The sequence below is a fragment of the Vulpes vulpes genome, chromosome 1 (genome assembly GCF_048418805.1).
Source record: "Vulpes vulpes isolate BD-2025 chromosome 1, VulVul3, whole genome shotgun sequence".
In the NCBI taxonomy this organism is placed as follows: Eukaryota; Metazoa; Chordata; class Mammalia; order Carnivora; family Canidae; genus Vulpes; species Vulpes vulpes.
Genome location: NC_132780.1, coordinates 134,284,978 through 134,310,108, shown reverse-complemented (window position 1 = coordinate 134,310,108; position 25,131 = coordinate 134,284,978). Strand labels below are relative to the sequence as shown.

General features: G+C 43.5%; 1 protein-coding gene across 2 annotated transcripts in view; it reads left to right on the top strand.

Annotated features, from left to right (window-relative positions):
* BNIP5 (BCL2 interacting protein 5) overlaps window positions 1-25,131 on the top strand; it is a 48,863-nt gene that overhangs the window by 5,350 nt on the left and 18,382 nt on the right. The window contains exon 1 of one of the 2 annotated variants that reach the window (XM_072730974.1): window positions 18,122-18,497. The exons of the other annotated variant lie outside the window; for it this stretch is intronic. Coding sequence (XP_072587075.1) covers window positions 18,475-18,497 — 23 coding nt within the window. The 5' untranslated portion in view covers window positions 18,122-18,474. Of the gene's footprint in view, window positions 1-18,121; window positions 18,498-25,131 lie in introns of those variants that run through there. 2 annotated transcript variants of the gene reach the window in all.

The window sequence follows — 25,131 nt, the reverse complement described above, 5'->3', positions numbered from 1 at the left end:
CTGGTAAAGGTCGTCTATGAAAACCTTACAGCTACATCACACTTAGTGGTAAAAGATGAGATGCTTTCCCCCTAATGTCAGGAGATTCTAGCCAAAGAAATTAGGCAAGAAAAAAAATAAAAGGCATTCATATTGGAAATGGAGAAGTAAAACTATGTCTGTTCATAGATAATATGATATTGTATATAAAAATGCCAAAGGAAAAAATCTATTAGAACAGAATTGCAAGATACAAGATCAATCTATAAAAGTCAGTTGTATTTCTATACACTAACAATGAACAGTCTGAAAATGAAATGTAAAAACAATCCCATTTACAATAGTATCAGAAAGAATAAAATACTTAGGAATAAAAAATAAAGAATAAGAAATATATTCTCAAAACTACAAATCATTATTGAAAGAAATTAAAGAGGACCTAAATACATAAGCAGACATCCCATGTTCATGGGTCGGAAGACTTACTATTGTTAAGATGGTGGTACTCCACAAATTGACCTACAGATCCCGTGCAATCCCTATCAAAATTCCAACTTTTTTTTTTTTTTTACAGAAATAGGTAAGCTAATACTAATACTTATATGGAACTGTAAGTGACCATAAATAGCCAAAAACAATAGCCAAAGTAATCGTGAAAAGGAAAACAATGTTGGAAGACCCATGTTTCCCAATTTCAAAACATACTGCAAAGCTACAGTAACCAGAATAGTGTGGTACGTGCATAGGATAGACATGTTGATCAGTGAAATAGGATTGAGAATCCCAAAATAAATCAGTGGCAATTGATTTTTTGATAAAGGTACCAAGACTATTCAATGGGTAAATAATAATATCCTCAACAAATGGTGTTGAGACAACTGGGTATCCACATTCAAAAAAGTGAGACTGTACCCTAACCTCACACCAATATACAAAATTTAGCTCAATCGAAAATTCAGCTTAATACAAAAATTAACTCAAAATGAATAAAAAACATACATATAAGAGCTAAAACTAAAAAACCTTTAGAAGAAAACAGAATTAAATCTTCATGACTTGGATTAGGCAACAGTTTCTTAAATGAGACCCCAAAAACACAGCAACAAAAGAAAAAAATAAATAAACTAGAGTTCATCAAAATAAGAAGTTGAAAAGACAGCACAGAAAATGGGAGAAGAGGGCAGCCTGGGTGGCTCAGTGGTTTAGCGCTGCCTTCAGCCCAGGGCGTGATCCTGGAGGCCTGGGATCAAGTCCCACGTCGGGCTCCCTGCATGGAGCCTGCTTCTCCCTTGGCCTTTGCCTCTGCCTCTCTCTCTGTCTCTCATGAATAAATAAATAAAATCTTTTAAAAATATTTAAAAAAATAAAGTGGGAGAAGATATTTTCAAATCATGTATCTGACAAGGGGCTTATACCCAGGAAATATGATGAACTCTTAAAACCAATAATAAAAAGACAAGTAACCAAACTGAAAATAGGGAAAAAAACTTGAAGAGACAGGGATCCCTGGGTGGCGCAGCGGTTTGGCGCCTGCCTTTGGCCTAGGGCGTGATCCTGGAGACCCGGGATCGAATCCCACATCAGGCTCCCGGTCCATGGAGCCTGCTTCTCCCTCTGCCTATGTCTCTGCCTCTCTCTCTCTCTGTGACTATCATAAATAAATAAAAATTTAAAAAAAATCTTAAAAAAAAAAAGACTTGAAGAGACAATGAACAAAAAAGGTATGTGAACAACCAATAAGCACATGAGAAGATGCTCAACATCATCAATCATTAGGGGAATACAGACCAAACCACAGTGAAATATTATCTCATGCCTATTAGAATGGCCATCTTGGAAAAGATGGACAGTAACAAGCATGGGGAAAAATTGGAACCCTCATACATTTCTGGTGGGAATGTGAAATGGTGTGACTGGTATGGAGAACAGTTTAGCAGTTTCTCAAAAAGATAAAATAGATTTACTGTATGATCCAGCGATTCAATTCCTAGGTACATACCCAAGAGAATTGAACCACACAAAAATTCATACATAAATGTTCATTGTAGCATGATTCATAATAGCCAAAAAGTAGAAACAACCCAAATGTCCATCAACTGACATGAATGGATAAAGAATAGTAGTATATCTGTGTAGATATACAGTGTAATATTATTCATAAAAAGGAATAAAGTTCAGATCGTATGATCCCATTTACATGCAATGTCTGGATAGGCAAATCAATAGAGATAAACAGATGAGTGATTTCTGGGGACTAGAAGGATGGGGGAGTGGGAATGACTGCTAATGGGAATGGGATTTCTTCTCACAATGTTGAAAATGTTCTGGAATCTGATAGTGGTGACTGATGCATAACTCCGGTTTTCTACAAACTATGGCATGTGAATTTTATGGCATGTGAATTAGATCGCAATAAAGACGTGATTGAAGAAAAAAAGTGTTTATGTGCAAACAGGCCTCCGTGTAGAGTGGCAGCTTCCCCAAAGACAACAGCAGGTCAGAGGCACTTTCCCAGGGCTCTAAGAGTGGGAGAGAGAGTAGGGATCAAAACTCAGGTTTTGAGACCTGATGGTTGTGTACTTGAACACTGCTTCCACCTCTCATGAGTTGTAGAGTGTTGGGAAATGGTTTCTCTGAGCCTCTCATCTGTAACATGAAAATAATTCTTACTTTGTAGGGTTCTTAGGAGGATTACCTGCTTGGTAGCTTAGAGTGTTCAATAAATGATAGCTGCTTATTATTATTATTATTATTATTATTATTATTATTATTTTCTTGGACAGAGAGGGAAAGGGTCTCTGGAAGGAAACTGGTCTTGGATAAAAGGTGGGAAGAAGAGGCCCAGATGAAATAATTAGACAAATAGATTTTAGGTTGCAGCCAGGGCTAGAGGGATATGGAGAACCCTCTCCAGGGGGGTGATTGGAGAGGGAAAGAGTACAGATACTCAGCCTCCCAGTACTATGGCCAAGTAGGTTAGACCTAGGAGGCAGATTGGGTATTTTGGCACATTCTAATGCTTCAACTTTTCTCCCTTACTCTTGGGAAGGGGCTGGGAGCTGCTCTGCAGTCTCACTGTAGGTATTAAGTGTGAGCACCAAAATCAGCCCAGGCTCCCCTTGGCTGAGCCAGTGATTCTGCGTACAAATGAACAGCAACAGCTGGCCCATTAGGACTATATCTTCGTGGAGTTAAATCTTTTCTTCTCATCAATAGTTGATTCTTGTGCAATAACAGATAATTTTTATTTTGTTCTTTGGCCTTTTCCATACTTCTCAAATTTTCTACAGGGATGAGGTTTTCTGACTAAAATGTTAGGAAACCCGTAATAAGCCTGACTCACGACAGCACTGCTTTTGTCCATGCTTTTCCTTCTTGTATCTTGCCTGGCTTCAACAGGATTAGTATTTTTGAACTGTATCAGTCAGGGTTCAGCTGGGGGAATGAGAAACTATGCCCACTGATTGTAGAAGGAATGTAATCAGGGGTTTACAGAGTGGTTGGAAGGGTTGGAAGTGAGGGTTCTGAGGTGCGGCCTCCAGGAATGATCTGAAACACTGCCATGTTACCTCTGATCCGGACATCGAGGACCACTCTTTTTACACGGAGAGGTGCCCACGATGCTGGAATGCTCCTGGAAAGTACAGTTGCTTTTGACCTTGCTTGTCCTCACAGGAAGACACCCTGTCTCACCTGCTCCTCTCCAATCTTGGGCCACAGCATCTAATTGCAGATCCCAATTCACTTCTGAAACTCTAGTGGCAAAGGAGGGTGGGAAGTATCCTTTTCTGTTTTTCAGCCTATGCAGTAAAGGAAAGGCCTCTGGCAGGAGGCTGGGATGGACATGAATGGCGTCCATCCATCAAGACCAGCCTCCTTATATCAAGATTTTGACGTTTCTTTTGACTCAAACTTGAGTTAAACAACTAATGATCTCTCTCTCTCTCTCTCTCTCTCTCTCTCTTTCTCTGTATCCTTTTGGCTGCGGAAAATTTATATTTGCAGTGTGAAATGACTTCTTCCTGTGTGAGGAGTCTATAAATTTACCTCCGAAGCCCTTGAAACCAGGAGAAGTGGTTTCCTGCGATGACTCCTTGTATCTGACTTCAAGTGCTCTGTATTTGGCTGCTGCTGAAATGAATAGCCACTTTTCCTACAGGAAGTGCGAAACTCCTGTGTGTTATAGGAAGTAAGAGCTTCCACGTATTCTCTTGAGAATAATGAGCCCTTCCTGGAGGAAACAATATAATGTAATAAATTGAATTTTTTTCCAATAAAGAACCAACTACTTAAGAACAAACTCAGAGGTAAGAAGCATTTGAGAAGATGCTTCACTTGATGAATAATTAAAAGCAAGTAAAAAAATGAGAGTGGCTTGTCACATCAACAGCAATGAACAGGCTCAGGAGTGTCTATTCGCCTCTGATATTTTTGCTGTAAGCATCTTTGCTGTACACACCTTTGCTGCAAACGTTTTTGTCACATGACTAATTGGCCATAAGGCGATTTTGCCATACAAGCTAAAATAACTGGTTGATGTTGGGTTTCATTTCTCCTCTGACAAAGTTCCTGTTTCTATGTTATATAAATCTTCGCTAGCCCTCATAATGGTCTAGACAGTGTTGAGTAGGGGTGGTGGTCTTAAAACAGTGGATGATAACAGCTATGTATATCTTACTTGATAGAAAGTTCGGTGGCCAAGTTTATCAGCAGCGTGACATAGTGTGTAGCGCAGACCGCATGCCACACTGTGCCAGAAGATGATATCTTATCAGTTACAGTAATCACAGAGCTCAGTTATAAATGCTTTATAGCACTGGCATTTCTTCCACAGGTGCCAATATGCCAAGAACAAACAACAATGTGGAATGGAAGGCTTTCACAAGGCAACACAAATCTCAGTTACAAATATACATCCCACTCTTTGGAAACTGATACCTCTTTTAGTGAGAAGAAATTTTATTTTGTTATTTTTGAATTAATTTTAATTTTATTTATTTATTTATTTGAGAGAAGGAGAGCCAGCAAGGGGAGGAGCAGAAGGGAAGGGAGAGGGACAGGCGGACTTTGCACTGAGCATTGCAGCCCCACCCTGAGATCATGACTGAAGCCAACAAAGAGTCAGATGCTTAACTTACTGAGCCACCCAGGTGTCCCTGAAAAGAAATTTTCATGCAAAAAAAAAAAAAAGTGTAATACAGAAGGAGGCGATGAATCAACAAGCAAAAAATTTTTTAAAAAGCATACAGTAGTTCCCCCTTATCTGGAGTTTTGGTGCTGCCCCCACCAGTTTCATTTACCCTAGTCCATCAACACTGGCAAAAGCAGATGATTCTCCTCTTACATCATCACGGTCATGACAAAAGGAAAGGTGATAATAGCACAATAAGGTATTTTGAAAGAAAGGAATTGCGTTTACATAACTTTTATTACAATATATTCTGTTTTATTATTAGCTGTTGCTGTGAATCTCTTTCTGCATCTAATTTATAAATCAAATTTTGTCACAGTCATGTACATATGGGAAAAAACACAGCATATATAGGGGTCGGTGTGGTTTCAGGCATCCGCTGGGGGTCTTAGAACATACCCCTTATGGGTAAGGAGAGATCACTGTATTGCTATAAATGAAAGACTTTGAAGACACATGCTGAGGGACAATCCACAAAATAAAATCAATTATTTGTGCAGTGTTGCTATACTACACATTGTATGAATCTACACTACACATCTTGAATGTATTCAAATATTTTCCAATGAATCTACAGTATGCATCTTGAATGTGTTCAAATATTTTGCATTTCCCAATATTTTTAATTCCGTTGTTCAATTTTCATATTTCATTATGTGCTTTTTAATGAATGTTCCCCTTTTATTTTTCGTGATTTTATTTTTTATGACAAATTGCCTTATGGTGATTCTAATAATTTTTCCATATTTCATTATCTTTACATATTTATTTATTTATTTATTTATTTATTTATTTATTTATTTATTCATGACAGACACAGAGAGAGAGAGGCAGAGACACAGGCAGAGGGAGAAGCAGGCTCCACGCAGGGAGCCCGAAATGGGACTTGATCCGGGGTCTCCAGGATCACACCCCAGGTGGAAGGTGGTGCTAAACCGCTGGGCCAGGGGGGCTGCCCTTCATTATTTTTTTAAAGGCTTGATTGATTGATTGATTTGACAGAGAGAGAGAGCACAACTAGGCAGATTGGCAGGCAGAAGGAGAGGGAGAAGGAGGCTCTGAGCAGAGAGCCTGATACAGGGCTTGACCCCAGTACCCCAGGAGTATGACCCGAGCCAAAGGCAGATGCTCAACTGACTGAGCCACCCAGATGCCCCGTGTTTTTTTTTTTTTAATGTCCCTCTTATATTGCATTATTTCAGCTCTTATGGCAAAATTGCCTTCAGTCAATTAGTTAATCAGTGAAAACACTTGCAGTAGAGAGGTCTATGGCAAAGATGTTGATGGTTGAAGCTCCCTAGACCCATGTCCACTATGAGTGTGGGTGCGGAGATGCAGCCACTCTCAGAGACCCTAGCTGGTGGGGTAAAGAGATGCAAAGATTGGAAATGAAATTCAACAGGGCCTACCAAAAAATTGAGTATCTCCCTTATGATCCAGCCATTCTGTTTCTGAGAAAATGACTTTCAGAAATGTCCTCACATACAAAAATATATATATATTTATAGAAACAGTCTTTGAAACACGGGGCTGTACTTACAGAAATTTGGGAAAAGCCCAAAAGCCCAGTGACCTAGCTGCCCAAGGCTGATTTTGGTCCATTTCCTTGTCACCTTTCCACATCCCTGCCTATCTGGGTTGGGTGGGAAGGGGGCAAGTGACTTCTACTCCACCTTTCCAAAATTTTTTCCTGTCTTTTTATAAATTTAATTTAATTTTTTAAAAGATTTTATTTATTTATTCATAAGAGACACAGGCAGAGGGAGAAGCAGGCTTCCTGTGGGGAGCCTGCTGTGGGACTCGATTCCAGAACATGACCTGATCAATCATGACCTGAGCCAAAGGCAGAGGCAGAGAGAGAGGGAGAAGCAAACTCCCCCACTGAGCAGGGAGCCCCACATGGGACTCAATCCCAGGACCCTGAGATCAAGACCTGAGCCAAAGGCAGATGCTTGACCAATGACTGAGCCACCCAGGCACCTGAAGCTTTTGTATGTTCCAAGGAGAAAAAGTCATCAGCAGAAGGCTGAGAAGCCAGTGTGGGAAAAATGCAAGATTCTTCTAAATAGTCTAAAATGCATGGGAAGTATGGGGGATGTTGTGGAATTCACTTCCTGAATATTGACTGTCTCTTGGAGTTGCAAACCCTTTCACTCACTCAGTTAAAAAAAAAGAAAAAAGAAATCATTTGGGGCTTGGAAGGAAGAAGGGAATTTCCTCCACTCTTTGGTGCCAAACTCCCTTAAAACACACTGTTAATTGTGGAATCCCACGACCAGAGGACCCTAAACAAGAAAGGGTGTGTTATGCAACAGTATATACTAAAAGTTCCCCAAATGGGAACATAATAATAATATGTAATGCTATGCTATTTTCTATTAAAAGAAAAAAAATCCCAGGAAGGCTTATTCAAAGCAATGGCTATCTCCAAGTGTGGGGGCGTTGGGTGGCCTCTGGTGTTTTAAGTCACACACAGACATGTATTATTCTTGAAGGAAGCTGCTCTGTTCCCAGCCAAGTTGGCCCACAGGCTTGCCTGCCTGTCAGTAGGCTCTTGTTTTGGTAAGATAAGACCTTCAAAGTCTATCCTGGACTGCTTGTTTTCTGGTGCCCTGGTGGGAGTGGAGAGATCTTACTTATCAACTACAAGACAGTCACCTGCTAGTTCAAAGGCCTGCCTCTTCCCTGAAACATGGCTCCTTCCAGCTGGAGCCTAGTACCCAGGATTCTGATAGCTGATCACATTACCCAGGGAATTCCAGAGTGATCAGAAAGGCCTGACCCTCAGGTGTCACCTTTGGATGATATCTGCAAGTGAAAACCTAGTCTTACCTTGAATTTAATGGGAAAGTCAGAGATGACTCAGAACCTTCTGTCCCTCAGGACAGAAAGACCTGTGAGCAATGCTTTGCCTTGGCTTCAGTATCTATGATACTGGTTTCACAGTTTTTAAGATTTCAACATTCATTATTTTCTCTTATAATTCATTTTCTTTGCTTTATTTTTAGGGCTGTGAAGGGACACTTTGGAAGTGGCAGGATGACACTGTCATCTGCCTGGTATGCACCCTTCTGCTGGATGACTTGGGGTGCTTCTGAGTGCTTCTTGTTCTAGCAGGAAAGGGATATTGCAGCAGGTTCCTGACTTGGAGGAGATTGGTGGGCAGCTGAACCATGAGTCTGGGTGAGAGTTAGCTGGGTGGGGGTGCCAGAACCTGGAGACCCAGACTGCTGAACAGCTGGGTGTGAAAGAGAGTGTATTAGTCTCCTGTAGCTGCTGTAACAAATGACTACAAACTTGGGGGCTTGACTCAGCAGAAATTTATTCTTTTCTAAAAGGCCAGAGATTGGGAATCAAGGTTTCAGCAGGGTTGGTTCCCACTGAGGGCTCTGAGGGACAATCAGTTCCATGCTTTTCTCCTAGATTCTGGTGGTCACTAGCAACCGTTGGCATTCGTCAGTCAAGAGATACGTCACTCCCATCTCTTCCTGTGTGTGCCTCTGTGAGTCTCAAATCTCTGTCTTTCTAAGGACATCTGCCATTGGATTTAGGGCCTGCTCTAAATCCAGGAGGATCTCATTTTGAGGTCTTTTTTTTTTTAAGATTTTATTTATTTATTTGACAGAGAGAGAATGGGAGAGAGAGAGCGCGCGCGCATAAGCTTGGGGAGAGGCAGAGGGAGAGGGAGGAGTAGACTCTCTGCTGAGCAGGGAGCTGGATGCGGGGCTCCATCCCAGGACCCTGAGCCAAAGGCAGACACTTAACCCACTGAGCCACCCAAGGACCCTTCATCTTGAGGTCTTTAACTTAATCACAACTGCAAAAAAGTCTTTCCAAATAAGGTCACATTCCCCTGTTTCAAAGGGTTAGGACTTGGTCATAGCCTCTTGGGGGTCATTATTCAACCCACTACAGAGAAGGGCCCAATGAGAGTGAAGACACTGCTGCTTTCACTGCCCTTTGGGCTACTGCAGTTGGTCATGGCAGATGCAAATCTCTCTCTAATAATTTGCATGATCTCATATTTGCAAAGCAGCTTCCAGCTCCTGGAGCCTAAATCACAGCCTTTCAGCCAGTTCAGACCTGGCTGGAAGATGGGCATAATGGGGCCCTTTTGCAGAATACCCTGGGTGCTCAATGGAAGAGGAAATAGATGGGCACTTTGGGGCAGGTGATCAGCTCCTGAGGAGCCAGGGCCTTCTTGAAACTCCTCTTCCCCTCTGCTTGTTGTCACTCCCTGGCCTTGGGTTGGTGGGGACCTCCCCCCAACAACCCTCCTAGATAGGAAGGCTTGATTTGAATTTGTTCAGTGTATGGAGAGCTGGAGCCACTGCATGGCATCTTCCTTGGGAGCAGGATCATGATAGAGAAAGTTTGGCCTGTAGCTTGAGTCTTTTGGTGAAATGGAGAGACCCAGGGTGACGTATCTGAGACTCCATGTGGACAGGAAGGAGCTTCCGTGGGGCACAGCAACTTGGATGCTGTCACTGAGCAAGATACTCCAGGAATCCCCCCCACACACCTTCTTTACCAAAGGGGGTAGCCATGTCTTTTTTTTTTTTTAAGATTTTATTTATTTATTTATTTATTTATTTATTTATTTATTTGAGAGAGAGAGAGAGAGAGATTGAGAGAGTGCATAGAGGGAGAAAGAGAGGCAGACTTTCTGATGAGCAGGGAGCCCGATGTAGGGCTTGATCCAAGGATCCTGGGATCATAACCTGAGCCAAAGGCAGACACTTAACCGACTGAGCCCCCCAGGTGCCCCTACCGATTACTTTTAAATTTGTATTTATTTTTGCATCCTTTATAAAATAAGGAGAGTAACCCTTTGCCTGTATTATTTGTTGCAAATAATTCTTCCTACTTTGGTTGTTTGCCTTTTAACCTTTGGTAGTGTTTTTGATTTGTAGAAGTTTATGAGTTTGACTGTCAGATCTATCATTTTTTTCTTATGTGACACTTCTCATTATGTTGTGTTTTGTTTTTCTTTTTTCCTTTTTTTTTTAAATAAGCTCTAGGCCCAATGTGGATTTTGAACTCATGACCCTTGAGATCAAGGGTTGGGTACTCTACTGTCTGAGCCAGCTAGGTGCCCCTCATTATGGTTTCTATTATTACAAAGTCCTTCACCCAAACTTAGTTATGTAGCTATTTTTTTTAAGTTTTTAAAGCGGTGCTATTTTTACATGTAATATTTTAATGCATCTGCAAATTATTTTATATTACAGTATAAAATGTGGATCTAAACAGGTACTCCCCACCTTCTAGCCAATTTCTCCAATATCATTTGCTGTACAACCCACCTCTTCTTGTTGGTTTGCGAGCTTTCTTTTTCATACAGAAAATTCATATATTATTGGCAATGGTTTCAGAACTATTTTTTTCTGGGAGATTTGTTCATTGATTCTTGTTGATACAGCCTTGCTTTACCTCTTTAGCTTTATAGTACATTTGTTATATTATATTATATTATATTATATTATATTATATTATATTACCCAGCAGAGACAACATCCCTTTTTTATCTCAATTATTTTTATCTTCCAAAAATTTTATAGTGGCCTTACCTGTTAATTTTCCAGGGACATATAGCCAGGGAAAATTTGCCAGTTTCTAAATTCCGATTCTGTCAAATTCTTTTGAATTTTAATCTTAACTATAATGAACTATGAATTACCAGCAGAGAACTGTAATTTTTTTGCATATGCTTTCCTTTCAAGAATGTGGATGTTTCTGTATTTTCTCAAATCTTTTATACGGCTTATAGATCTTCTTACATTTCTTCTTTGAACAGAGTATTCTCAAATTGCTATTGTGTCTGCCATAATTCCTGCCATCACACCTTCCTGGCTATATAAAAATAAATAGTAAATAGAAAATATTGAAAATAACAGTAAATAGAAAAACTTGATCTTTTTGTGGTATTTATATTGCACACAGGACTCTGGCTGGACTTCCCCTCTATGCGCTCCTTGACTGCTTTCACAAGTGACCTTCGGCTTCTGGTTTTGGGAGTCTCCTCTCAGATTTCAAGCTTCCTCCTTTTGGTTGAGCTCTGACTTTTTTTGGGATTTGGATAAGGACAGATTGTCCTTCTGGTTAGTACTCTCTTGGTTTCTGAATTTAGAATGCACTTGGTTTCTGAATTTAGAATGTACTTGGTTTATGAATTAGAATGTGTTTGGTTTAGATTTAAACTTGTGAATTTTCCTGAGAGCAAGATTAAAACCAAAACCAATGGACACGGGCTGAGCACCCGGATGCTGCTAGAGCACTTGCCACCTTTCTATGAGAGACAACCATCTCTGAAGCACAAGACTACTGTGTAAGGATAAGGTGATCACAGATGAGGAAGTTTCATGTTAGGTTACTTGCTACCAGCAAGAAAATTTGGTGTAATGAGGGACACCTGGTCACAGGTCAGATAAACAGGGCAGAAGTTGTCTGCCAGGAGAAAGAAGTATCCTGTGAGAGGTATACTGTCAAACAAAACTGACATCTCAACCCCAAGCATGCCCCCTAGGCTATCTAAGATTTTTTTTTCTTTGTTCTCAGGAAAACTCCAAAAATGGGATCCTAGTCATCTAAATGCTTTAAGGATGGCCCCCTCCTTAGCAATAATGGCTGGTTTTATGTTTAAAAAAAATTATGGTCTCAGGATGCTTGGGTGGCCCAGTTGGTCTAACTTCAGCTTGGGTCATGAACCTGGGGTCTTGGGATCGAGCCCCACATGGGGCTCCCTGTTTAGCAGGGAATTTGCTTCTCTCTCTCCCTCTGATCCTCCCCTCAGCTTGTACTCTCTCTCTCTCAAATAAATAAATAAAATCTTTAAAAAAATTATGATCTTTCTTCATGTGCATGGACCAATCTTACTGAAGACAGCCTAAAACAATGACCGTTATGAGGAACGTTCCAATCAGACAAGCTCATTCATTTAAAAGATGCACTTGGGCAGCCCAGGTGGCTCAGCGGTTTAGCGCCGCCTTCAGCCCAGGGCGTGATCCTGGAGACCTGGGATCCAGTCCCATGTTGGGCACCCTGCATGGAGCCTGCTTTTCCCTTGGCCTGTGTCTCTGCCTCTCTCTCTCATGTCTTTCATGAATAAATAAATAAAATCTTTAAAAAAAAATGAAAGATGCACTTGAAAGCAAGGGTTCTCAAATCAAACAAAATGGGACATCTTTTTTTGGGGGGGGGGACACCTTTCAATTGGCAATGCAGAAGCCTCCCAAAGGCTTCAAATTTCTAAAATAGTTTCATTTAAATATTCACTGCAAAGGCTAATGGTAATTTAAAGGCATAAAACAAAAGACCATGAGACTGATGTCACTCTTATGGCCCGTCTACCTACCCTCCTTTGCTTAGGTACTCATTCTGCTAGTCCTTTATCTGATGGATCTTTCTACTCTAAAGAGACTACCTGACTGTAAACAAAAGTCTATTGGTGGTCTTACAGGTGGCCCCATGTCTATCCTTGAAGGAGACCATCCCCACCCCCATGGGTCCCTTCCAGGGTTGACTGGATCTGAGGGGTTTTCTGATAAACTGACCTTAAACAGTCAAGGGAAATTGAAAATGAATGGAAAATCTTGCCAATTTCTCATAGATACCAGAGCTACACTCAGTACTTTAAACTCTACTTGCTTTGGATCCTGTAGATGGGATCCTAGGAAAGCTAGTAGCAGCCAGCAAAGGGCAAGAATTCTCACCAGGGCCAGCTCCCCTGAATCTCTGTCTGTAGAGCTCAAGTGAGAGAGGAAGGTAAAATCTCACATTGTCTCTTCCTTTTCAAATCCAAATCCAAATCCATTGGTTATGGATCCTTTTCTACCCCTGGGTAGCTGTTACTATCTTGTTTGTCTTGTGTTGTGCCCTAAGAACTTGGTGTGGCAACCATTAGGTTAGAGGCCTCAGGCTGAACACAAATGTGGGTTGCAGCCCATTTGCACGCAGGGTCTATTGCGAGTCCCTGGGGAACTTGTCTAAGTCTTTCTCTCATTTAGGTATCTTTGGGAGTGGCTTTGGATCTTTGGCAGGTATCATCTTTTGCAGTCTTTAGGGGGATGCCTCTCAGATCCATGGCATTGTTTATTTATTTATTTATTTTTTTTATTTTTATTTTTTAAAAAGATTTATTTATTTGTGATAGACATAGAGAGAGAGAGGCAGAGACACAGGAGGAAGGAGAAGCAGGCTCCATGCCGGGAGTTCGACGTGGGACTTGATCCCGGGACTCCAGGATCGTGCCCTGGGCCAAAGGCAGGTGCCAAACCACTGAGCCACCCAGGGATCCCTCCATGACATTGTTTAATACTGCTAGGGATATTTACGTTTGTCCCAGCTGAAACCTGACAAGATACTTGAAGGATTTTTTTTTTTAGGAAGCTCTGTGGTCAGAAGTTGGCTAAAGTGGAAGCTGTGCATCTATGGGGGCAACTGGGAGGCTCAGTGGCTGAGTGTCTGCCTTCAGCTCAGGTCATGATCCTGTAGTCCTGGGATCGAGTCCTGCATCGGGCTTCCCACAGGGAGCCTGCTTTTCCCTCTGCTCATGTCTCTGCTGCTCTCTCCCCGCCCCAAAAAATCTATGTCTGTGTATATGTGTATATCTGTATCTGTATCTATATCTGTCTATCCATCTCCCTACCTATTCACCTTTAATGTACAACCTTTATTTCGAACTTGAGTTTTAATGGGTTGGTCTGAAATACCTGGAACAATGTTCACCAATTATGAGATAATTAACTACTTTACCTTTTATTCCTGTAGAGGATAAACTGAAAGACCTCTGATATTTCACTATTGTGTAATGATGTTTGCAGATTTAAGAGATTTATATTCTTCTTGTTTATTTTTGTTTTCTTCATTTATTTTGTTTTTTTTACTAGACCTCAGGTACAGCTCATGGTACATCATTTGCTGGTACAAGGCCTCCTCTAGCACGTGTTATGTATGTATGTGTGCTTTTGTCTCCCAAACTGACCCTGCCAATATGTTGGATGTGTATCTTTTTCTATATATTCTTATAAATCCAGATTTGTCACTTTGCCTGTTTATTTATTTATTTTTTATTTTTTTTGAGAGAGAGAGTGAATGCATACATGTGCAGGAGTGGGGGAGGCGAGCAGAGGGAGAGTAAGAAAGAGAATCTTAACCAGCCTCCATGCCCAGCACAGAGCCCAACAGGGGCTTGATCTCATGACCCTGAGATCATGACCTGAGCTGGTATCAAGAGTCTGATGCTTAACTGACTAAGCCATTCAGGCGCCTCTGCCTGTTTATCTTGTTAATTTTCATAATGCTATTTGGTATATCTCATTCTGTTTCCCACTTTTTTTTCACCAAACACTATATTTTTAGGATACTTCCACATTGCCATGTGTTTATCCAACCAGATGCCTCTAATGTGTAAATAACTCTTCAGGCTGTACCTCCTCTATATTTTATTTGTCCATCTCCCAGGATCTCCATTATCATGAATAGTGCTGCGGTGAATGCCTTGTTCACGTCCCCTTAAGAAGCCGAGGGAAAATTCCTAGGTGTGGAATTGTTACATCCTGGAAATACAGACACCAGCGCATATGCCCCCCTACCCCCAGCAGAGTGTGGAAGCTCCTGCGTCTCCCACAGCTTCACTACCATTCAGCACTTCATAGTCCTCTAATACGTGAAACTCAGTTTTAAAAAGCCCCTGTTTTTTTCACTGGTTACTTCCATAAGTCATATTTTGGATATTATTTAAGGTAAATAATTTTTATCAAGAGAAAGAAATACCTTCCTAGGTCTAGTTCAAAAAAATTCAAGTTTTGCGTGTAGAAATTGTCAAACAGGGGTGCTGGGTGGCTCAGTCAGTTAAGTGTCTGCCTTCGGCTCAGGTCATGATCTCGGGGTCCTGGGATTGAGCCTCCATATTGGGTTCTTTGCTCAGTGGGTAGTCTGCTTTTCCCTCTTACTCTCCCTCTGTGCTCTCTCTCAAATAAGTAAAATATTAAAAAAAAAAGAAGAAGAAATTGTCAAACAATTTTATTAAAACCTGTTGACATGGCTTCCTGACAGTAACTGTTTGTTAATCTCAAATCATCTTTGATTTCTTAAAATACAGCCTACTGAATGTTATGGCAAAGTCATTTAATGTACTTTCAAGTTTAAATTGTTGCTTGGAATTAAGAAATATTGTTATACAAACAAAGAGTTGAGGGAAGGGAGGAGGGTAGGGGGAAGAGGTGACTGGATGATGGGCACTAAGGAGGGCACTTGATAGGATGAGCACTGGGTATTATACTGTATGTTGGCAAATTGAATTTAAATTTTTAAAAAAGAGGGAAAAAAGAAATATTGTTATATTACTGCATTAAGTGGTTCTGGTGTATTCCTGAGAGTGACCTGGAAATCCCAAAGCATGTGACTCTTAGTATCAATCAGAGTTAATAAACTAGGGCTTGTCACCTGTTTTTGTATGGCCAAAGAGCCTTTGAGAATGATTTTTACAGTCTAGGATGGTTGAAAAGAGATTTTTTAGAAGAATAATATTTCATGGCATGTAAAACTTATATGAAATTCAAATTCAGCCGCCATAAATAAAGTTTTATTGGAACAGAGCCCCGCTCATTTGTTTACATGTTATCTATGGCTGCTTTCTCACTCATTCTGTTCAGAGTTGAATAGTTGCAACAGAGGTCATGTGGCCCACAAAGCTGAAAATATTCACCATCTGTCTCTGTACATAAAAGCTTTGCCAAACACTAATATAAATTATTTAATCAACAAAAGTTTATGGAGAACCCACTAGTGAAAAAGGAGCTATTCTAGTCTCCAGAACAGTTGATGGAAGTCACAGGGTGACAACAGCTAGAATGAGACAACATGGAGGGCTTGAGGGGAATAGAGCAGAGGTGCTAAGCCACCCTGGGGAGATGAGGGAAAGCTTCTCTGAGGGGGTCACATGTAAGCAGAGGCCTAGAGAGTGAGGAGCTGGCCATGTGAAGATGGGTGAGAGGCGGTTGGAGGTGGCAGGAAGAATGTTCTGGGCAAAGAGAACAGCATGTCCATGACCAGAGGGATCATGCTTTGTATAAGGAACTGGGAGATGTTTGGATCATCATTTGCATTATGGGCTTATTTGTATTTAAACCATGTTTAGTTTGCATATGAATATACAACTGCCTATGTAGGGCTTTTAGTGATAAGAGCAAAGAAGAAGGAAGAGAAATCATGGATTGATTGGTTCACTCACTTATTCATTCATGAGCATTGACGAGCACCTTCTCAGTGCTGAGCACCTGGCTAAATTCTGAGGACACAGAGGAAAACCCGAGGAGGTCCCCTGTTGTCAAGGTGCTCTCGTCTGGTAAGGAAAGCAGATAGAAAAATAATTTCCACAGGTAAGGGGAGTGCCCATACTGCCATGTCAGGGGAGACCCACACCATTTCCTACCTCATCCTCCCTGGCCACCTAGTCTCTTCCCCAGCCTCCCTTGCAGCTAGGGATGGACATACAACCAGTTTTGGTCAACGAGACATAGAAAAGATCTATTGAGGAGTGTCTGGGAAAACTTAAGATTGAGGGTGAAGCCACACATGACACTATCCCTTTGTGCCTTTTGTCTACTTTTGAATTTGAATGTGATGGTGGTACAATGGGATTTGTGGCAGCCATCTTGTGATTATGAGGTGATGGTCCTTGTTAGCATCATCAAGTTGCTGCACCAAACCTGGAACTGCCAACTTTCAAGGACTCCCTGTTGGATGAGATAATTACATGTCATTGTTGCTTAAGCCAGTGGTTCTTACCTGGGGTGGTTTTGCCCTCTGGGAGATATTTGGAATTTTTGGTTTTCGCTACTGGAAGGGGGTACTCCTGGCATCTAGTGGGTAGAGGCCAAGATTGTTGTTAAATATTCTACAATACACAGGAGAGGCCACATAATAATTATCTGGTCCAAAATGTCAATAGAGCCAGGGTGAGAGACTTTGGTATAAGCCATTATTGACCAAGTATGTTCATTACTGAGACAGAGAATATGAAAGGCTGGCCAGAGCCACAGGAGGGTGAACGGACCAATGTCTAGGACATGGGACACGGGAAAGAGACATGTAGGTAATTATTCCAGCTGGCTTCACTCCCACAGCTCTGTTAGGCTTGTCGCAAGTTCCGTGAGAGAGCTGAGGTCCCCAGGCCCTTGGCTGAGATACCCTCTACATCCAGCACTGCCACTGCCCAAGCCCCTTACTATGTGCCCCAGGTAATGCTCATGGGAATCGCTTCCTTGAACTTTCCCGACAATTAAGCCAGGTCAGCATCATCTATTCCCATTGCACAGCCGTGCAAACTGAGCAGTGGCGTGCCATCGTTAATGACATGTTTGGAGACTTACTGACAGGTTTTCTTCTGTCATTTAGCAGTGTCACTTAAGCATTTAATCTTTTTTTTTTAAAGATTTTATTTATTTATTCGTGGCAGACAGAGAGAGAGATAGAGAGAGAGAGAGAGAGGGAGAAGCAGGCTCCCTGCAGGGAACCCGACATGGGACTCGATCCAGGGTCTCCAGGGTCATGCCCTGGGCTGAAGGTGGCACTAAACTAAACCGCTGTGCCACTGGGGCTGCCCTAATCTTTTTTTTTTAAATAAAGATTTTTATTTTTTTGACACACAGAGAGAGAGCACAATCAGGGAGTGGCAGGCAGAGAGAGAGAGAGGGAGAAGCAGACTCCCCGCTGAGCAGGGAGCCTGACACAGGCTCCATCCCAGGACCCCGGGATCATGACCTGAGTGGAAGGCAGACACTTAACTGACAGAGCCACCCAGGCACCCAGCATTTTATTTTTTCGAGTGTCAGTTTCCAGATTTGTAAAAGAACAATATTGACTTTATAACCATTATTATGGGGATGAAAATAAATACCACACATAAAAGCTCTTGGCTGTTGCTGGCATTACTATTCCAGTGTGCCCACTGCAAGCGAGGTCCTGGATTACAGTGCAGCTCTGTCCAAAGCCAAAGCCATGCCATCATGATGGTCACCTGAGTCATCCACTTGCAGCAGGGACCCAGAAATGACTGAGGGAGGGGACATTCTGGCAGCTGCCGGAGGGACAGGAAAAGTCACCGAGGCAGGGGAGCTTGGAGGGGGATTGAGATTCACTGAACACTGAAGGCATGAGATCTAAATCCAGTCATTTTTGTGGGCAGAAACCAAAAGAAATTCTGAGACTGCCTTCTGGCTAGGGGATTTTGGTCTTTGGTTCTAACCTGACTTGGCGAAGTGTGAGGTCAGTTAGGGCACCTCTCACTGAGGAGAGTGAAGATGACATGTCTCCAGGAAGCTGGGTAAGTGGAAAGCCCAAAAAAGGTTGGGGCTGGACTTTGGGTTGGTGGATTCCAGGCAGAGGGTGTGGCCCTGGAAAGGAGGGCATGTCCAGGTGCTTGCTCTTTGCTCTTGGGACCCATCGTTTCCATAACGTCAATTCTCTCGCTGGGATGGTAGGTAGATTTCTGGGAATTGGGATTTCAAACTCAGACAGATTTGAATCTCTGTTGGGAAAATTCTTCTGTTAAACATATCACATAGAACTGCCCCTCCTCTGGCTCCTGAAACTGGAGCATTCCCTCCTACCCACCCCTCCTCATTCGATACCTTCATTTTCCCTCGAGACCAAGTTTATCTTCTGGTCTGGAGTGTCCCTATATTGCCTACATAGGCCACAGAAGAGGGTGAATGGTCTTTCTAAACAAACAAATACACAGACTCTCAGGGGAATAAAAATCTCCATTTTGAATTACCACTTTTAAAAAAATATTTTATCTATTTATTTGAAAGAGAGAGAGCACAAGCTGGTGTAAGAGGTAGGGGGAGAGGGAGAGGAAGAACTGGCTCCCCACTGAACAGGGCGCCCAACTTGGGGCCTCGATCCCAGGACCCCAGGATCATGACCTGAGTTGAAGGCAGACGCATAACTGACTGAGTCACCTAGGCGCCCCTGTGCAAGGGGCTATTATAAATTTTTGAGTTTGGGGCTATTACTCCTGGCCAGAAGGCAGTCTCAGAATTTCTTTTGGTTTCTGCCCAAAAAAATGACTGGAGTTACATTTCATGCCTTCAGTGCTCAGCGAATCTCAATCCCCCTCTATGCTCCCTTGCCTCGGTGACTTTTCCTGTCCCTCCGGTGGCTGCCAGAATAGAAGCCCTCTTATAAATGTTGCTTTTGGGGGGGATGTGCATACATTTCTGTTGTGTTTCTATCTGGGAATGAAGTCCTGGGTCAGAGGGTTGGTGTCTGTTCAACTTTAGTAGACATCGACACTCAGTTTTCCTAAGTGGCTGCACCTGGCAGCTTAGGAGAGTTCTGGTCCCCCCCACATCCTCTCAGACACTTGATACATCAGTCAGAGAATTTACAACCCCACTACAGGCTGCTGTATGGCTGAGACATGGAATAGAAAAGAACCAGCTGTGAAAGAAAACATGCACTCTGGTTCCCATTTACATAAAGCCCCCCAAACAGGCAAAAATAATCTAAGCTGTTAGAAGTCTCGATTGGGGTACCTGTGAGAGAAGCATGAGAAAGGCTTCCGGGAAGCTGGGATTCTGTTTCTTGATCTGGGTGCTGGTTCTAGAAGTTTATTCTCTTTGCAAAAATTCTGTATGGTTATGATTGGTGCTCCTTTCTATATGTGATACTTACACGAAAGTTTCAAAAAGCAGTCTCTCTTACTTTCCCCCTCTCCCTTCCTCTGTCAGCTTTCATCACAGCACTGATTGGGAACCATCCTGGACATCAGAGTCCCCTATGGCCCTGTACAGTTGCACAGGGCTTGCACTCAGAAACGCCTGAGACAATTTCATGCTCTGCTGTCTCTGTCTTGAAATAATTACCATCTTTTTTTTTTTTTAAGATTCTATTTATTTACTTTGGAGAGAGAGAGGGTGAGCACAAGTAGAGGGGAGGGGAAGAGGGAGAAGGACAAGTAGACTCCCCGCCAACCACCAAGTGGAATGTGGGGCTTGATGTGGGTGGAGCTCGATCCCATGACCCTGACTGAGATCATGACCTGAGCCAAAACCAAGAGTTAGCCGTTAATTGACTGAGCCACCCAGGTGCCCCTACTTAGCACTTTTTGAACAAGGGGCCCTTGGTTCTCATTTGGCCTAAGCCTCACACATCCTGCAGCTGGCCCCGGGCACCAGAGCCAGGGGTCCCCTCTGGCTGACTACAGAAGGTGTCAAATGCCATAATGGCCCCAGGATGGCTCTCCCTCCTATGAGAACCTGGGATTGGATGTACCTGTGAGTGGACTTACTGCATCACAGGGTGGGCTTGGACACCACTCCCCCTTGGCTCTGCCCCTGCTCTTCCATCTGCTTTTTCTTTTTCAATTGTGGTAAAATATATATAACACAAAATTTACCGTTTTAACCATTTTAAAAATCTACAGTCCAGTGGCACTAAGTACATCCACTTTGCTGGACAACCAGCCTACCATCCATCTCTAGATCTCTTTCATGTCTCCAAGCTGATACCCTGTACCCGTAAAACAATACTCTCCATACCCTACCACCTGTTTGTATGATTCTTCTCTCTTCCAGCTACACTGTGAAGCCGTGAGGGCTGGGTGGGGCTTATTCACCTCTGAATAAGAAAGAGCACATAGATGCACAGGGGGCCCAGATTACATGGCTAAGAAAACACAGCAAAACACTGGCCCTTTATTGAACACTTACTAGGTGCTAAGCACTCTCAATACACAGAAAGGATGGAGGGGCATCTAGGTGGCTCAGTCAGGTAAGCGACTGCCTTCAGCTCAGCTCATGATCCTGGGGTCCTGGGATCGAATCCTGCATTGTGGGCTCCCTGCTCAGCGGGGAGTCTGCTTCTCCCTCTCTTTCTGCCCCTCTCTCACCCCCTTGCACCCAGCTCATGTGCACTGTCTGTAGCCTTCTCCCTCTCACTCATTCAAATAAATAAATTAATTAAGATAAAATAAAATAAAATAAAATAAAGAAAACAAAGTACGGAGAAAAGGGCTTGGCACTCAGTAGATTTTCCTCTTTTCGTTAGGAACATTATCACATCTGGCCCTATGCTCACCCTCTTTGGAGACTACTTAGTTTTTGAATGAAAAACAAACTCAGACACATTGTGTCCCCTGCTGGCATATGGTTCCAGGTCTGGGTGCCTCCAAAGCGTGATGCTTTCAATATTTACTTTGCAATGCCTCCCATGTCAAGTTAACCAAGACTGGATTTCGGGGACAATTTTTGCTTGTGTTTAAATAAAAATAGTTCTTCTCTTTTGGATTATAAACATGTATAAACTCTCTAAAAACATCCAGGCATTACAGAAAGTGAAAATGTGAATTTTTAAGACCTTTTAGAATGTTGTCGAGATTCACGGAGACCCTAATCCAGGGGTAGTGGGATTTGGAAAACAGGTGCCTTATCACTCCTCCTTCTGAGTTTGCCCCCCAACTCAACCAGTATATATGTTGCATTCAGTGACCTTTCTTTTTAGATCTTTCCCTCTTGGCTGGTTTTCTCTTTCACGGACCAGCTTTCCTCCAGCCAGGTCTCAGGTTGTTTTCTGGCGTTGGTTTCTTGCTGATGTTTGGATGTAATAGGGAAGTTGTTGAATGAAACTGGTTTGTTTTTTTCCCCCAGGTAGCTGAGGTAAGCCTCCTATCGCTGGAGGAGCAGGAAGCAGTGCTGTGATAGGACAGGGTGAGGCCATAACCCGCAAAGGTTGACACTTGGCTCTCTGGATTGGCTGCCCATGAGCTCAGCTCCTGGGAGTTAGGATATAAATGACCATGACCAAAGCATCTTCTGAGACACTGGAAATTGGCAGCAACAATAGTAGCATCTTCTCCCTGGGCGAGCTAGGGGGACTACCCCTCGGTGCAACTTCCAGCCGACAGCAAGTTGTACCCAGATACTGCAGGGGTACCCGACACAGAGCTCCTGATCTGGAGGTCCTGGCCAAGGGTGTCCTGTGGCAGCAGTGACTTCTGTGGTCTGAGGTTAGTTGAACGATACTCTCTTCTTGGGGGCTGGAGTAGCAGTTGGGTATCTTGGGGTCCTGAAAGTAGGGGCAGACCCAGGACTCAGACTCTGAGTTGAACCCCAATTCTGCTTCTGGATTGTTGGACTCTCCCTAGGCCTCAGTTTCTTCACCTCTAGAAAGGGCAGATGTCAGTGAAGTAATCTTGAGCAGTGCTGCTCAAAGAGCTCTGAATTAACTCGGGCTTACAAGCTCTGAATTCAAGTCCTAGTCTTGCCTCTTATTAGCCCAGCAAGCCTGGGGGAGCAAGTTCCTTATTTTGGGCCTCTGTTTCCTCATCTATAGAATGGGAGCAGCATTACCTACCTCTCCTGCTCGTTTCCCCATTGAACATAGTAGAGGTCAAGTCATGGACTTTATGTGAAGGTATATAGTAAAGAGACCTCACATACAGGAGGTATTGTTACTATGATATGGCTTGATTCAATGTCTATCCTTTTAAAGTTCTTGGAAGTTAGTCCAAGGCTAGGAAGAGATAAAGAATTCTGGTGGCCTGCTGCTCTGACAAGGATTTGATGGCAGATTATAACATTGCATTGCCTGCGGTCTTTGATAGAGGACATGATGGGGTGAGGATGGGATAGAGCACAGTCTAGTGTTGGATGGAGGGGAGTGGTGGTTATCTTAGGAGTTTTCCAGCTTGCGAATGATGATTGCACTTCCCCTGCCCCAAGTCTGCCCCACTGCTCTATCTTAGTGCCTGAAGCTCCGCCATTAGGTAGCTCTTTCTTTTGGGTTTTGAAGGATCCTCAAGAGATGCAAGCACACAGCCTTTTGGAAAATAGGCACCAGGTATAAGTGTGTTTGGTGGTGGCGATAAGGAATAGGCAGATGGTCAAAGTCCACTCCTCCACCCCTTTACACCGAGCTGGCACCCCCAATGTTGCCATGTGGCTGCTCAAATGTCCCTGTGACCTGAGGCTTCACGCAAAGATCTGATCAGGCTCTGCTGTGGTTGGGCTTGGGCCCTGGCTGGAGCTTCTGTCCATTTTGAAGTGGACAAGGACCAGTAGGTGAATACCGAGGGAAGGGTGCCCAGGAGGGCGACAGGTCTAGAAACCATGTGATTTGAGGCTGGAGTGATCGGAGTGATGGACTGGACAGAGAGTGATGGACTGGGCTGGGCTGTTGCTGGTGACTTCAGCTCAGTCTAAGGAGGACTTTCTTAAACTACGGACTGGCTGACAGTGGAAGGGTGGTGAGTTCCCACTGCAGGACGTGTTTCAACATGGTTAGCAAGCCTACCTGCCAGGAATGTGGCATAAAGGAGTCCTATCTGAGAGGTAGGGCTAGATCCTTTTCAGGTGACTTCTGGCTCCTAGAATCTATTAGGAACTCCAGAAAGGAGAAGTAATACCTTGGATTTTTACCATCTAACACCTGAGAGGTGTGCGTGGGAAGAGGATGGGTCTAGTGTTGAAAGAGAAAATGACAGCTTTGCCATCCCCTTGAGTCTGGTCAGTGGAGGTGGAGGGCCCTCCCCAAAGAAACTCCTCACTATACTGCATGTTGTGGGGGGCGGCATGTGAGCTTCAAATGGGACCCACATCATTGTGGGAGCCCAGGTAGAAGGCTTTGAACCTGGGGACAGGCATGGCTCTCACTCCAGGAGTTTGGAGTGTCCATGGGGCCGCCTCTGCCAGTGAGAAGCAAGCGTGACCTCAAGGTGAGGCCCTTGACCCTCCAGCCTATTGAGTGGTTTCTAGTCTGTGGGTCTGTGAGCCCCGCCTGGTGTTGACAGTCTTTGCCTCTGGGGCATGGGCATCTATACCAAGCACCTGTGCATCTGTGACTCCATGTGTACAGGTCACAGTGTGCATGTGTATAGATGTGGTTATGTGCCTGAGTGTGGAATAGCAGATTTGCTCACCACTAAGTCCTGGTGTGTGTTTATGTTTATGGAAGGCCACCTGGTGTCAGAGAGAGAACAAAGGATTTAGAATTCGAGGAGGTGGACTCAAGCCCCAACTCTATGCTTCCTGGCTGTGGGAGCCCAGGTGAGTCTCTCAACTGTTCAGAGACTCAATTTCCCACCACCAGCCTGTAGGATTCATAAGGCTGTGGCTTTGAAGCTGGGCCAGTTTCAAAGGGCATTCTGGGCACTCTGTGGCTGCGTACAGGTGACTGGTTGAATTTGTGCATATCTGTGTATTGCTTATTTGTTCTGCAAACCTGAGAGCCCCGCCCAGGCGGTGCGGATACAGCTGGGAACCAGGCAGGTTCAGGTCCTCTCTCCTAACTTGGGGGTGGTGGTGGTGGTAGTGTGGCGGCGAATACACTTAATTCATTATTCCCTTGCCTTTGGTTTAAGAAAAATAACACGGTGTTATAAATCCACATAGATGTATGTGCATTAGAGTGTGTTTCTGTGACACACGAACGTGTTAGCCCATTCTGGCCCATGGACTGGGTGGCTTCAACCACAAACCTTTACTTCTTACAGTTCTGATACTCTGGAGGTCCAAGAACAAGGTGCTCCAGATTTGGTGTCTTGTGGGGGCTTCGTGGTTCCCTTACATGGTAGGAGGGGCCAGGGAGCCTGTTTCTTTCAGGAGAGCTTTGCTCTCATGACCTAATCACCTCCTGTAATACCATCTCATTGGGTGTGAGGATTTAATATATGAACTTGCAGCAGAGGGACACTAACATTCAGACCATGGCAATGAGCGTCTGTGGGTGTTGACGCTGGGCCCCGATGTGGGTGCCATACACACTCCCTCGGAGTAGCCAGCTGTTTGTTGAATATCTATTGTGCAGAGCAGCCCGGGTGGCTCAGCGGTTTGGCGCCGCCTGCGGCCCAGGGCGTGATTCTGGAGTCCCGGGATCGAGTCCCACATTGGGCTCCCTGCATGGAGTCTGCCTCTCTCTCTGCCTGTGTCTCTGCCTCTCTCTTTCTCTCTCTCTGT